This window comes from Haliotis cracherodii, unplaced genomic scaffold (assembly GCF_022045235.1).
Source record: "Haliotis cracherodii isolate W230 unplaced genomic scaffold, xgHalCrac1.p SCAF_4, whole genome shotgun sequence".
NCBI classification, from domain to species: Eukaryota; Metazoa; Mollusca; class Gastropoda; order Lepetellida; family Haliotidae; genus Haliotis; species Haliotis cracherodii.
The window spans coordinates 408,669-423,725 of NW_027266297.1; the positions used below are offsets into that span (position 1 = coordinate 408,669).

The window sequence follows — 15,057 nt, forward strand, 5'->3', positions numbered from 1 at the left end:
GGTCTTCTCTCAGCAAGTGACAAGAGTAATGTGAGGATCCGTGACGTCACTTCCTTTGGTAACGTGGGAGCTGCGTGATGGGCGGGCCTCTCAGCTAGTTGGAACAACTTCTTCAAGCAAAGACCTTCACACAGCTCTTTTCTCTGTCAAGAACAAGCAGTAATATGCATTAAGGAGTAATGCAGGATAAGTAAAAAATGTAAAGATAACACATGATAAAGTGATCATTACCTTAGAAAAAATAAAATATTAGGGGAAAAAAATATGTTTGCCTTCTACAATTTTTATTCCTAATTTTTAAGATAATAAATCACAATTGGGTAATAATCCAATCTGGGGAACTGGTTTAACAAGTCACCGAGTCACCCTACACCTGACATACATCGATGTTAAAGTATGGGAGTTAAAGCTAAGTCTATATTACAAGGATCACGAGGGGTACATGGGGTTTTATGCGTCACACGTACGCTTTTATACCATGAGCCGGAGACAAGTGGTATAAAATCTAACGAGGCAAGCATAAAACCCCATCTATCCCGATTGATCTTGCGACAACAAATTTATCTTACTGACATGTTTTCATATGACAATGTAAAATAATTCAAATAAATTCCAAATTGATAGGAAACAGCTGCTTGATTGAGCTGAGATTAGCTGGGACTATGTCACGTGACACCCATTGGCTCGGAAAAAGCGTGCTGCTTTTTGCTTTGAAGCGGGGTGTAAGGGATTATTCCCCTCCAATGCAGGTTACATAGTATTTTATCAAGATCACTTGGTCCAATCAGATCTCACCATTCTGACATGGAGGTATGATAATGCTTTTTACAGGTTCATAACAGGTATAAAATGAATTCATTCATAGTAAAAGCACTGTCAGCAGGATTCCCCTGAATTTTGAAATACATATATATACCATACCTCTTCCTTTTCAGTTGGTTTCATAAAGTTTGCTTTCCTCCTCTTCTTCCCTCTCCCATCCTCATTGTCATTATCTTTCGCACTTACAACGGCCTTATCCAAGAAATTCTGGTTCAGTGTATCAAATGTATTCTTCTTCTGCCGTGTGCTGCGTCGCCGCCCACCATCATCATCATGATCATACCCAGGTTCATCCTCATCACCATCATGTCCCTCTATTGTGATAGGAGAGTTGTCTGTGCTTGCTTTGCTGTCTCTACGACCACCACTAGAATTTCGTTTCCTCCTTGGCTTACTGGGGCGCCCAACTCGCCGACCTCGGGATGGGGAATCTGTAGAGACACAGGGAAATTCTGAACAAATAACAGCAACCAGCTTTGAATGCAGACTACCATTACAAACACAATCAACTACAAATCAGAGTGAGCAGGGTTGCAAGTCTGTGAGTAGGACATAGCAGCACCCCCAGCTCCCAGTTTACCCAAGCTTGATCACTAACGGGTCTTCCATGTACTCATCACAGATCAACTTGATGTGGGAGAAGAGCTCAAAGTTAGGCAGGTCCTAGAAACTGGCAACAGGAGCGGTGCCGACAGGCCAAGGATCATAATCAGGGTCTGAGATTCAAACCCATGATCACAAGATCAAGGTCACTACTGCAGATTTACTCTTACACCCATGGGTCCCTATGACATAATCTGCATAAAATACCCTATCAACACATTATAAATTTTATTTATGTGAATTTTCATGAGTTAGAACTAAACCTCACAACATATCCGTGTTCTACTGACAACAACATTAAAAAGATACCACTAACAATACAATACAATACAATACAATACAATACAATACAATACAATACAATACAATACAATACAATAATACAATACAATACAATGTGCAAATCCCGGATGGGTTGGTTGGTTGGTTGGTTTGTTGTTTAACGCCGCACTCAGCAATATACCAGCTATATGACGGTGGTCTGTAAATAATCGAGTCTGGACCAGACAATCCAGTGATTAATTTAATATCATGAGCATCGAGCCACGCAATTGGGATCGATGACATGCATCAACCAAGTCAGCGAGCCTGACCACCCGATCCCGTTAGTCGCCTTTTACGACAAGCATAGTCGCCTTTTACAGGAAGCATGGGTTTCTGAAGACCTATTCTACCCCGGTATCTTCACGGGTCTCCCGGATGGGACTCAACCAAAAAAAAATGTACTAGAATCTGTACTTGACTAAGAAAGTGTTACCCCAAATATAATATTTGTTATATGATAACTACAATAACTTTGTTTCATCCATATAGACATCAAGAAAACATTTAAACCAACCTTCTTCATCACTTGACATTCCTTCTCCAATGAAGTATGCCCCACTGTAACAAACAAGCAACAAGTATTATACATGAAGACAGAAATGCTTGACAACTTGCAAGATTTAGTTTGGAAGTGAGGTGTCGTCAAATGGGGTTTAACATCGCCTTCAAGATGATCAATGGCATGTGTGCCATTGGGTCCATGTAGATCACTGAGTTTGAACTAAACAATCTGTATCAAATGTGTCAGTGTTCAAAATTTCAACCACTGTATAGAATACCTTTCTTGGGTCCTAACATATGTTTCTCCTCTATCAATGAATCAACGACTCATGATAACTTTAAAAGATTTATAAATTTAGCATTCTTTAGAGAGAAAAACAGTTGTACATCAACAAAGTAACTTGCGACAATAAAAATATACTTGCTTTATTTTCATGATTTACAAAGATTAGACTTGTTTCTCTGTTTGTTAACTGTTGTAATCCACAATTGGCAATATTCCAGCATTATGACAAGGGCATGTATATATTGGAGTGTGCTGCTCAAGGTTAACTAGTGATTGCTACTCATAGCAGGAAATTTGCTCTGCACCAAGCTTGAAATACTTGGGACTTATTCTGACCCACCATCCCCAGACAAGATGCTGACATCTAATAATATTGGTTCACTTTGAAATCTTCAGATTTCTGGACCCAATGTAACACATAGTACTTACTGAAATTTTTTTCAATCTTTCGTATTACTAGTCAATCATGCCATCAAATCAAGTCATTCTAAATTCATGTCTACCTCGATCGTATCTTTGGCCGGAGCCTGGACTGGAAGGACGTCTGATCATGCTCCGATGTCTGCTTCCCTCTTCCAGCGCTGCGAGAGTTGTGAACTACTCCGCTGTCATCACTGTTGTAGTCCTACAACAAAACTCAGGGTTACAATGGTAGAAAAAGGTCAAATTCCTTTTTGGAAATGATTCAAAATCTTCAAAAGATAACACTTGGTAAGAAAAACACAAAGTCATTATTGAACAATATTCCATCTATATGACATCATTCTATAAACAAGAATCATCAGGAGATGACCTATCCCCCAGTCTGGTGCAATTCAGACATGGAGTTGGGCTACTTATACCCCACTTTTGGTTTATTGCCTTTGGATATGTTCGGTTCAGTGAAGAAACACATAAGGCTGTTCAGTATTTTTCAACATCCAAAATCATCAAAAGGCACCAGTTCAACACTAGTGATCTGCATAGCAAGTTTCATTTACAAATATTCAGAGGTTTTTGGTGTTCTGCTCTCTGGAAATGAGCACTAACCTCGTTTTGAGTCCATGTTGTTGTCATGAAAAAAATAAATAAACATAAATCCCAAATCAACGAAAGGCACCAGTTAACCACAAGACTGATCTGTATAGCATGTTCCACAAGAAAACTTAACAGTTTAGGAGTTCTGCTCTGGAAACAGAAAACTGACGGCTGATGGACACACAGATGGACACACAGATGGACATGCTGATCACTATATCCCCGTTTTGAAAAACTGAGTCTGGACCAGACAAAGCAATGATAGATACTTAAAATGAGCAACGTCCCACACCATCAGCGAACGATGTGTTACACAATCAACTAAGTCAGTGAGACCAACTACCCCATCTATGCAGTTGCCCGGAAGACCAGCATAGCTTGCTGGGTATCCAAGCTATCCCAAGGATCTGACTCTGATATGTTATAGTTTCTTATTAGTAGAAATAAATTATTTATTTCATAAAGACTAGAACTCTTCTGATTCGACATCATGTTCTTAAATAAACTTCATAAACAATATATATATGACCTTGACTTTAGGTCGAATAATTCCAGAAACTCAACTAAACTCACTTTCAAAACACTAATTACTTATTCATGGCATAAGGATTCATTATTCAAAGAAATAACTTTCAGTATTGTATAAAACACAACAAAGTACTGACTGACAGTTTCACATCATGTTTCCGAAACAGATTGTTACACAAAAATAAGAGCACAGTAGCATATATGAAATGTGACCAAAGTACGAAAATAAACATTTTCCAGACCTAATGATAAAAAGGATGTGTCCGTAGTTTTGCATCAACACAGCCGCTAATTATACAGTATGTGTCATGTTTCATCATGTATTGAAGTGCACCAAACAATGACAGACTTAATGACATGCAACACCACTGACACCATTCTGTGTTGAGCATAAACCACCACAGTCACAGAGGTACAGAAGCTCACCTTATTACACGATAATAAATGTAAGAAGTGAGGATGTACCACCAAAATTGTCCCCAAACCATACTAGCCAACACATGGAAATGACAAAATAGCTAATTTTCCTGTTCATTGTATATTTATATACTGTATTTTCTTGAGTATAGTGCGCACTTTTTTTCGAAAAAAACACAGCTGTGTTGAAGGGGGTGCGCATTATACACGAATTATGAGTTTGGATGTTTTTTCCCCCCATGGAAAGACATTACGGTGAGCACGAAACAACGGAAATACCATGTCAACAAATCCATACTGAAGTACGCAAAATAATCATGTAATTACACTGTCTGACTATAAAAAGTGTTCTTTGTATATCTGGACTTATGTTTGTAACTTATTTCATTAATTTTATTCAAAATTCCTTATAATATTGTTTTTATTAATTTCGGCGAAATCGTGTGTGAAGCGATCGGAAGATCGCACAACTCACCGTTATTAACAGCAACCACGGTCAGAATACCGCTATTGACGCCTTGAAACGAACTTTAGTTGACAGAGAATGGATACATATATCATAAATGACTTACTTTGACTTAAAAGTCATATTTGTTTTTGTTTGACGATTCTATGTCAACATGAAATTCTCACGATCACGTGCACGTAAGCCTTGACAGTGACTGGTCAGACTGGTTCCATATAAAAAATAATACCCGGGAATAGCGATATGCTGCTTAGCTTAGGGTTATTATTATTTGAAATATGTTTAGTAAAGGCTGCATATAATTAAGAAAATAATGGAATATATCATTCCTGATAGAAAAAAATAGTTTCAGATACAATTGTTGCCGATCCTTGCATTAAAAATCCTATAAAGTTATATCATTGGGTGTGTCGATTCCAAGAAAACATGTGTACAGCTGATTGCTGTTTCCGGCTTAGTTTACAAGAAAATACACAAGGTAATCTTAATCCCTAGATATAACACAATGCCTAGCAGAACAATAAATACTATTTATACGGTAAATAAACATGTCTGGTGATTATTTATCTCAAATTTCGAATTTGTACTGACAAAGTTTCTCAGCACCCGTTCGTTTGCCGCACTTCGCTGAAAGGCTACGGTGTAAATTTTTTCTGCGCATAATATTCAAATTTCTTTTTTTCCCCAAATATTGAACCCGCTAGAGGGGGGTGCGCATTATACATGGGTGCGCACTATACTCAAGAAAATATGTCACACTTATCATCTCTTTCCTCTTCGATCTTATGTGGAAACGCGCTTGAACAAAGTTTACAGCTTCTAATAAACAATTCACCGAAACACATCCCAGCAACAGCATGGTTACCATTCAACAACTGGACCATGTACATGATCCTGTGCACAGCGACCCTACACAACCTGACCACATGTTTATCTATCCCAGAAACTGCAATGCGGGGATGTTCTGGTGGGTATAGAGCGTGTCAGATAGGACAAGTATTGAAGAATATAAATATACAATTCATAGAAAAATTTCCAAATTTAAAAACTTATCCTATCCCTCACTATGCATTCATCCATGTTCTGGTGGGTATAGAGCGTGTCAGATAGGACAAGTATATAAATATACAATTCATAGGAAAATTTCCAAATTTAAAAACTTATCCTATCCCTCACTATGCATTCATCCTACGGTTGGAAGGTGGGAGCAGATACCCTAGCTCTTGCGACTACAACTGGGAGGGAACACGGGGAAACGGGTTCTAAAGAGCAATCAATACAGTATATGACTTATCATAAATCTGGAATGGGACTCCAGCCAATTGATTCTACAGACGGGCACACCACTATCTCCCAAGAACAACAGCATGCACAAACTCGGCATCTCTTTTCGCGCTTCGTCAAGGCTATCAGACACACCTGAGTGAAAGAAAGCGAGCCAGGATGAGAGAAGTGGAAGATTGACAACATCAGCAAGAAGATCTTCGAACCAATACCCGTCAACAAAGATGTACAAGACAGAAGACCATCTTGCCTCTACAGACAAGTGAATTGCCACTCCAACTGGGTACTCGTTTTGGGAACCCGAACATTCAAAGAACAATAAGCACAGGTGCTAAAGTTCCAAGATTTATACTGTATATACACAAGCATAGTACGAGAGAGCAGGAGCAGGAACACGCATCACTTATCTGCACTAGTGTGCAATCATCAGCTGCTGTGCAAGGACCAAGGGACCAAATTGATGTAAGCCCTGGACGTCAGTGACGAAGATGTCACCGAGGTAGTGGGAAGCAAAGACTGTGTCTGACATCCAATAACGCCATTCCTTTATGGCAGAGAGAGAACAGTTGCTATGAAGGTCCATGGCAGAAGCTCAGAACTTTAGAATTAGACATAACAGGTGGAGGCCATACAGCAAAGGTGGAAACACCCATAGGATGATCAAGCGGAGCCAGAAGGATGATGTTAAGATCACAGGTGGGAGGTTGGAAAACAGGAGGAATAGTCCGCCAACTTGTAGGATCCGGATAAGGGGCTGGAGTTCAGCAACAGTAGAAACCTTCAATCCCTTGGTAACAGCAATGACGGAGTTGATCGCAGAAACATAAGCGACCAAAGTAGATGCCTAAAGCTTTCACGTAGATCTTAAATGATGGAGATAATCAGTGATCTGTAGCAGAAAAAAAAAGGTGGTAGTGGAGATATCACAAGCGAGACAATAGGCCTCAAACGCCTTCTACTTGTGGTCGTAGAGGGTCTTAGTAGAGGAACAGTGAGCCTCCGTGATGGTCTTGGCTACTCGGGGAAAAAAGTGTAGGGGGTAAAGTTCTCACACGAGATGGCCAGAGCGGCGTGGTCCCATGCCAGTGGATCAGGGTTGGGTGAGACAAACCTTGGGTGGTGAGCATTGATCCTGGAGGCACCATCCCATGTGTGACAATTATTCTGGTCAGGAAAGGGAGTCAGCAGAGACATTGTGGATCCCGGGAATGTGCTATGGTTAATATGATCTGAATGGTTAAAAATCAATCAATCCGGAAATCAAGCATCAGGGACAACAGGGACATTGACTTGGTGGAGCCTTTTCGTTGGTATACCAGATGAAGACAGGAAATCTGGGCGCTGCGAGTTGGGAGTCGTAGGAGCAGGAGCAGTCCCGGTGACGCCAACGAATTGCTGTAGGCTGGGAGCGATACCTTCATTGATAGGGAAGAGATGGTTGATGACATGGTCTTTAAAAAAAAAAGCCTGCCCGGTAAGGTTTCTTGGTTTATGATAGTACAGAATTCTTCAATGAAGGCTTAAAACACTGATCAACCGACCGCTTCACAATAGCGAAGACAGGTTATAAATCCGTCTCGGAGAGCTGGCAACATTGCTGACATCATTTATGGATAAAACATGTGCCTTGACATCGATGATGATGTTACCCCGAGGAGAGGGGTGTCGACATTGCTTCCCTTCGGTAGGAACAGCTAGCTAAGAGTAACGTTCTGTGCTGGAGCAAGAGCAAAAGTTGAATTAGTAAGATGGGGCACCACCGTAGCCCTGGACAATTCTAGGGGGCTGAGGTCACTTCCTGCAGGAACCATTATAGGTTTGGCGATGGATCGTTAGCCTGGTCTAGATGGTCCCATGAGGTTGGTAGCGGCTGTGTGGATGAAGGCAGCATCACAAGTGGGGCTCAGTGAATGGCGAACCACAGGAGCGACCAACAGAGACAAACATCTACAGGAAGGAGAGGGACGTTGAGGCTCTTCATGACGAAGACGATCAAAGCGTTGATCCCGATGAGAGCGGTACAATCAGTGTGGGAGCGGACGTCAGGACAGGGCGAAGCTTAAGGATAATCACACCAAGGAGGATACGATTCCAAGTGTGAGGGGTAGGTGTCCCAGCCACAAGCAGACATAATATAGGTCGGGTATTTACACCCCATGTCATATGACTATTGCACCTGCAAAATGCCTCATAACATTGATAGGGATTTGTTTATTTATGGTGGAGGAGACTTCCACATGTCCCATAGTGCTGGAGCTTATGTAATCCATTGACAGCCCTGTTGATGTTTGTCTCGGCGCAGTTATATTTACTAAATAGCAGGGCCCCTAGTCTGTTGGCATGGGCTTATCCAGGACTCCTAACCGAGTGCCATTTGTAGGCAATTGGGGAGAAAATAGTTATTTTGCTTAAATTGGTTGTTACAGACAAAAAGATAAATATGGTATATCTATTTGGTTTTCATGTGTTCTTGTAAGATTGTCCGAGAATTGCTATGGTTAACCCAGTAACACATAGCGTTGATTTGTTGTCAAGTTTTAAGCAGGTTATAGTGGTTACAAGGGGAAAACTTCTGAGATGAGGTATGTTTTATTCTAGAAGTATGTCGCCTGCAAATCATATAGGTTGTATTTATTTGGAAGAGCAGATGGTCTACAAATGGTAGGAATAACATTACTGGCGGCCCACGAAGATTCCGGTTTAGAATTGGTCTTCAGCAACCCATGCTTGTTAGGTGACTATAGGGATCAGATGGTCAGACTCGCTGACTTGGTTGAGGCATGTTATCGTATCTCAAATGCGTAGAGCGATGCTCATGATTTCAATCACTGGATTATCTGATCCAGATTCGATTATTTATAGACCGCTGTCATATAGTTGGAATATGGCTGAGTTCTGGAAGCATATTGCAGAGCTCCAGATAAGCTTTAGGTGTTGTGGGTATTTTACCCATGCCTTTTAAAATCATTGGGTATCAGTAATTCTATCTGCGTATTCAAATTTCTGTTACCCACAATTTTTTACACTTTTACACGTGGGTATTTAAGTTAAATATTTAAAAACACTATTCATCTAGTCCCTGCAAACTGGTGTCGTGTGGGTTTGAGAGCTTTATAGGACTCAAAAATACCACGATACTTCCACACGAAAGTGTGATGGCAAATGATCATGATGTGACTGTCATCGTGGAGTTTGGCAGGTTGACCGAATGCCTGTTTTCAAAATAAGTTGCTGATTTGCTAATTGAATATGCAGGGTTACTTCACAATATTTTGATGATACGCACAAATTTTATTTTTGTAGCGTATCCGTAATGTTCGTTGCGTATTTGATACGCTTGGATTATATTTTACTGCGTATTTCTGCATTTCTGCGTATTTCACGTAGATACGCAGCTTATCTGAAGCTCTGATATTGTGTCTAACACAATTAACTTATCAGCAGCACTTTCTGTAGAATTCTGTCATGTTATATAGTCTTTATTTTCACTGGCTTTAGAAGTTTGCTGCAGTCAAAAGTTATCAGAACTCACTCACCTTGCACCAGGAGTAAAACTAGATTAATACAACACATTTGTTTTGAGGGCTTTTCAAACTTATTAGTTAACCATAAAAGCTTATTTATAGAAATCTTGGTTATATGAGCTGACTGTGACATGGTTCAATTCTCTAGTATTTCAAAAATGTAGACTTTGTCAAAAATGTATCTTTATTGGTGAAGTTCGATACATAATATTGTGAAAGTATAACAATGTAAATTTATACTAAAATAGCATTATACCTTGCTATAATTTCCAGTCTATCTAACACAAGCGTTACTTCAACTGCAAACTCTATAGAACATGAACTGAACTCTGATATCATGTACATGCAACTGACAAACAAGCATGTTGAAAAGATAAATAAACTTACAGCCTACAGTCTTGCTTGTTTTGTGAACTGACTATTCTATCTGCTAAGAACATTGGTCATTGAAACACAAATCGCCACATCAAAGTCATAACATTAGTTATCGTTGCATAACGTGAATTAGGAAATTTGTTATTCCAATTTAGGAATATTTACTGACATTTGCTTCTGACTTGTGGCCGAGTGTCAGCCTATGAGAAGGTCGAGGTGAATCCTGGTTAGTCCAAGAATAGCGAACATCCAGAGGGACTAGTTTCTGATACTTCCATGATACTTCCAAAATCTGGCTATTTTACATAAACCACTAGCCCGAAATGAGCTGGATTTGACCAATGATGCCTGCCCGTGAGTAGCCACCAACAGTGAAACCAGTTTTCTTGATAAGGCATTTTTTTATCTATAGAATTGTACAGAATCCAGCAGATTTCATGGTAATGTGATGGGTCTAGGTGATTATTCCCTAAATATAGTAAGACAGATGGCCACAGTAGAAAGGACACCTATCAATCTTAATAATGTCTGAGGAGACGGTATTGGGTTACAAAATAAAACATGAAAACTTGACTTTCTGCATAGAACCACAGAAGACAGTCACTAGTTAACTGCACATGAATGTCCCAGTAGTTATTTCAATTACACTTGATACTTATTATCATTATTGTGAAACATGAAACAATACCATTAAGGCATTAAGATATTAATGCTTACCTCATGTGTTGAGACATTTCATGTATATACGTCATAATATGTGTATAGACATACGCCATTATTTCTACGAGATATTCTTGACAATCAATTTGTGTTTATCTTGTATCAAGGTTCCAGATAATTTGTTCACTATTGAGTCTTTACTCAAATGTTATCATTCACATTGGGTATTGATAGTTTTCATTTGGTATTCAATATAGTCCATTGGGCGTCTTCTGGCCAGTGAGAAGACTTCTTTTACAAAAGTCTGTGTGAATGGCCGTTTCATGGGACTTCTGATTTGTATCTGTTTGCCGCCACAAGTGTGTGACATGTCGCATAAACTCTTGACGATATACATGTCTAATTAGTAATTACCAATAATCGTGGCCTAGCATCTATTTTCATGCATTATTCACTGAAGAAGAGTTCATTTATGTGTGATATGTTGCCTGTTGATATAGATCTTCAAAGAAATACAGGAACGCAAGTCAAAGAGAATACATCGTAGCAGTGGGACAGACGATGCATCGTGATTTGTTTACTTCTTGATACAAGTATCGATCAGAGTCACACACTAAGTAAAGAGTAAAAAAATATTTCTTGTTACCTTAAATGTCTGCCTTAATAATTGTTAAAGAATTACTAATTAGTTGTGAAAATGTAAATATTTTCAACCATTGCACCATACTCGACACTGCCAACTGTAAATCATCAGTGTGCCAGGTATTTGGCCATCCTGTCTAACAAATAGATGGCTTACACACCACAGAAAAGTGAGTGAGTGAGTATGGTTTTATGCTGCTTTTAGCAATAATCCACCAATATCACGGCAGGGGACACCAGAAATGGGCTTCACATATTGTACCCATGTCAGGAATCAAACCCGAGTCTTCGGAGTGACGAGCGGAGCACATGCAAGTATTGTAATATGTTTCAGATCGTGAGGAAGGTAATGTAATATATATCGGATCTCACAGTTGGTGTATCATCTCAGCCCTAATACACTGGGTGTTGTTATATGTTAGTCCCACTTTACTGATAAGCCACATGGCAGCACCTTTAGAATACAGAATACAGTACCACAACAAGATTATTGCACTTATATAGCGAAGTGCATGTACGTGTGTGTGTGTTTGTGTGGCTGCTTGTACAAGTCCGGACTGATGTTGATTTATAGTGCTAGCTCACTGAGATACCATGCCGCTGTTGAACATGAATACCCCACTCAGACACAGCATACTGACTCCAAGCCGACAAGTTATTGTTTCACCCCCTTAATGCCGAGCGCCAGACAGGGTAACAACAAGTATCATCTTTTAACGTCTTTTGTTATGACACGGCCGGGGATCAAACCACGGACCTTACGCTCTCCGGGCAGACGATCTACCACTAGACCATGGAGGCGGTCTGGATCATCGTAAGGAAAAAGGGAGGCATGAGCATGGCTAGTGACGACACAAGGGTGAGTTCGCTTTTGAATCAGTACTGAATAAATGTAGAGTGTGAAAGTGGCTTGTGTGAATGTTCCAGGACAGTTTCCAGTAGCCAAAATATTTGACATTTAATCGTTTCATCCTTTGTACTCAACGTTTTTTGCTTGAAGAATATTAGGAGCTGCTATAGAATCTATAATAGCCACTAAACAGGTACCTACCCCAACACCAGCTACATTTGGATGTGTTCAGCGCCAATATAATGTACCTAATAAACTGCCTTCTTGTGCATAATAATGAAAATTAATAAACCGAAAAAATAATATATGTATATTAGTTCCCATTTATAATCATTTTAGCCGAGTGAATTACAAAAAAAGACAAAATAAAAAAGATATTGAAAATAAAAGTGCTTTCATAAACTAGCACTTGCTATAAAACGTGCCGGTGTATATTTAGTAAACAAATATTCAAAACTCTCAACATCACAGGGCATATTCCATGACATTGCGTACAGAGATGATAGATCACTGGGAGGCGCTTATGCACACTCAATGACCACTGACGTCATAGGGCATAGTTCCACGGGTGTGAATGGCAACAAAATACTACAATTTACGTCATAGGGTATTGTCATGTGTTTGAAAATTTTGTGGTACTGTATTCTAAAGATAGGCAGCCACATGGGCTATGTTTACATTAAGGTCAAGGTCACTTAATGACTGAAAGTTGACATCATGTAATAATGACTTGCTACTACATCACTTATATTCATAGCACCAATTTTTGAACTCAGTTTTGATAAATATGTCTTAGATAATCCTGCAAAGTGCATGTAATTTCAGTAGTTCAGAGTTACAGATAAGCTGCGTATTTGCGCAAAATACTTCCCAAAAATATTAAAAACCAAATTACTTTCAATTAACTTGCGTACAGAAACGCATGTATTAAATGAAAAACTCAAATTTATATAAACAGCATGTGTATATACAGCAGGGTATATATACCCAATGAAGCTTTTTCAGCATGCGTACAATGGAGCTGATTTCCAAAACACAATTATGAGCTAATTTACTATCCGAGTCAAGCCTATATATTTAGAACAGTTATATATACATCTAAAACATTATATTATTATTATTTTTTAATCTTAAAATGTTCACTAATTTGGGGGAAAACCCAATAGAGTGATCAATAAATTGATGAGTGAATAAATATTGGTTACCCAATGGAAAATGTAATGACCCCGTTAAAATAGAAACCCTAGAGTAAAAACTCAATTGCTCAAAAAAGTTATGTCGAGCTCTGGCAGTTTCTGAGAAAACTTGTTCCCACTGCAGACACAACATACATAAAATAAAACAAGGAAACCTAAAAGCTTTTTTTCTAGAATTACCATACACGAAAAGGCACCAGTTCAGCTTGTGATTGATACATATGCAAAGTTTCACAATTAAATATTAAACTCTTTCCAAGTTGAGCTCAGGAAATGAAATGTTATGGACTGAATGACAGCACCCATCCCAATATCCCCCTTCCATTTCATGGAACAAATATAGTGAGTTCAAAACACTGTTCAACAGCTGTAGCAATCTGAAGGGTATGACCATAACCGGTTAATCATTATTCTATACTGTGAGCTCCCATATTCATATCACATGTCTAGCCTACGGTCTATATAGATATTGGATTGTAGTTGCCTCTTTTCACTGAGAAAAGACAGCACCAATCCCCCCAATGATCAGTGACTGTGCATAGAAATGCAGACATCTATCAACTGTGTCTGTGTACATTGTTGAATCAGACACGTTTTACGGTGTCACCAGATATTTACCTTCTGACTTATCATTTATTTACAAACACCAAATTAAGTCTGTAACAGTATCAAACTTGGGATTAACTTACGATTACCTCGAAAACGCCATTGCATTATATAACAATAGTTATAACAAACAAAGAGTATGGACACACCTGCTTCTATATTTGTCGCTCGGGTGTCATTAACCAACGGGCAGTTATTACGACAGTGCAATAATGTTTTGTTACATGCTCAACAAAGTATACACGGAGATGAAACTGAACTTGCACTTAGGTACCACCGGATTCCCTGTGGATTTTATCCCTCTTCATACACAAATTGCGTCAAATTCAAATAACCCATCAATAAACCTCTAAATGATCATTAATGTTGGTGCATCATTTCCATCAAGTAATGGTATTTGGAACAACATAAACATTTGTTAGAATTTTCCTTTGACGGTTGGGTGAGGAAATAACCGTTGGGTTTGCGCGATTCACAACTCGGTTTTAACTTACATCTCTCGATGTTTTTTGTGTTCTTCGACCGGCTTTGCTTTCCAAACACAAAAAGTCAACCGGAGAGTCGCCATTATCCTTGTACTCTCCAGGGTGATGTCGTGTTCGCACCATATTTCACAAAATTTCTGTTCAGCTCATTCACTGGACTCCATCTTGCAAAACCGCGTAACGCCCTGTCAATCGACAAAGCGCGAGGTCAAATAGTACACAAAAACGTGTCCTTGACAATGAATAAATTCCTTATTAATGACATTTGCATAACTCTGATGGTGTGACGGTTGTTAGATATTAAATGTTAATATTAAATTCGTCTTGTAGAACAAATCACTCTACGTACCATCTGCATGAGGGTGACGATTATGATGCTGCAAATAGTCTTAGGTGATGGCGGGAAGTCTGTTCGAAAAATTATTGCGGAAAAATTTTCTGGGGACTGAACAGCTAGTGCATTACATTAAA

The 15,057-nt window shown here is 39.1% G+C and overlaps 1 protein-coding gene across 2 annotated transcripts in view; it reads right to left on the bottom strand.

Moving 5' to 3' along the window:
* LOC139478770 (ATPase family AAA domain-containing protein 2-like) overlaps positions 1-14,975 on the bottom strand; it is a 58,255-nt gene extending 43,280 nt beyond the window's left edge. The window contains exons 1-4 of one of the 2 annotated variants that reach the window (XM_071261385.1): positions 14,936-14,975; positions 3,040-3,161; positions 2,264-2,307; positions 922-1,253 (exon numbers count right to left, since the gene is read on the bottom strand). In XM_071261385.1, coding sequence (XP_071117486.1) covers positions 922-1,253; positions 2,264-2,307; positions 3,040-3,161; positions 14,936-14,944 — 507 coding nt within the window. In that variant the 5' untranslated portion in view covers positions 14,945-14,975. Of the gene's footprint in view, positions 1-921; positions 1,254-2,263; positions 2,308-3,039; positions 3,162-14,595; positions 14,759-14,935 lie in introns of those variants that run through there. The other variant, XM_071261384.1, reaches the window with a different exon arrangement.
* Positions 14,976-15,057: the final 82 nt, after the last annotated feature.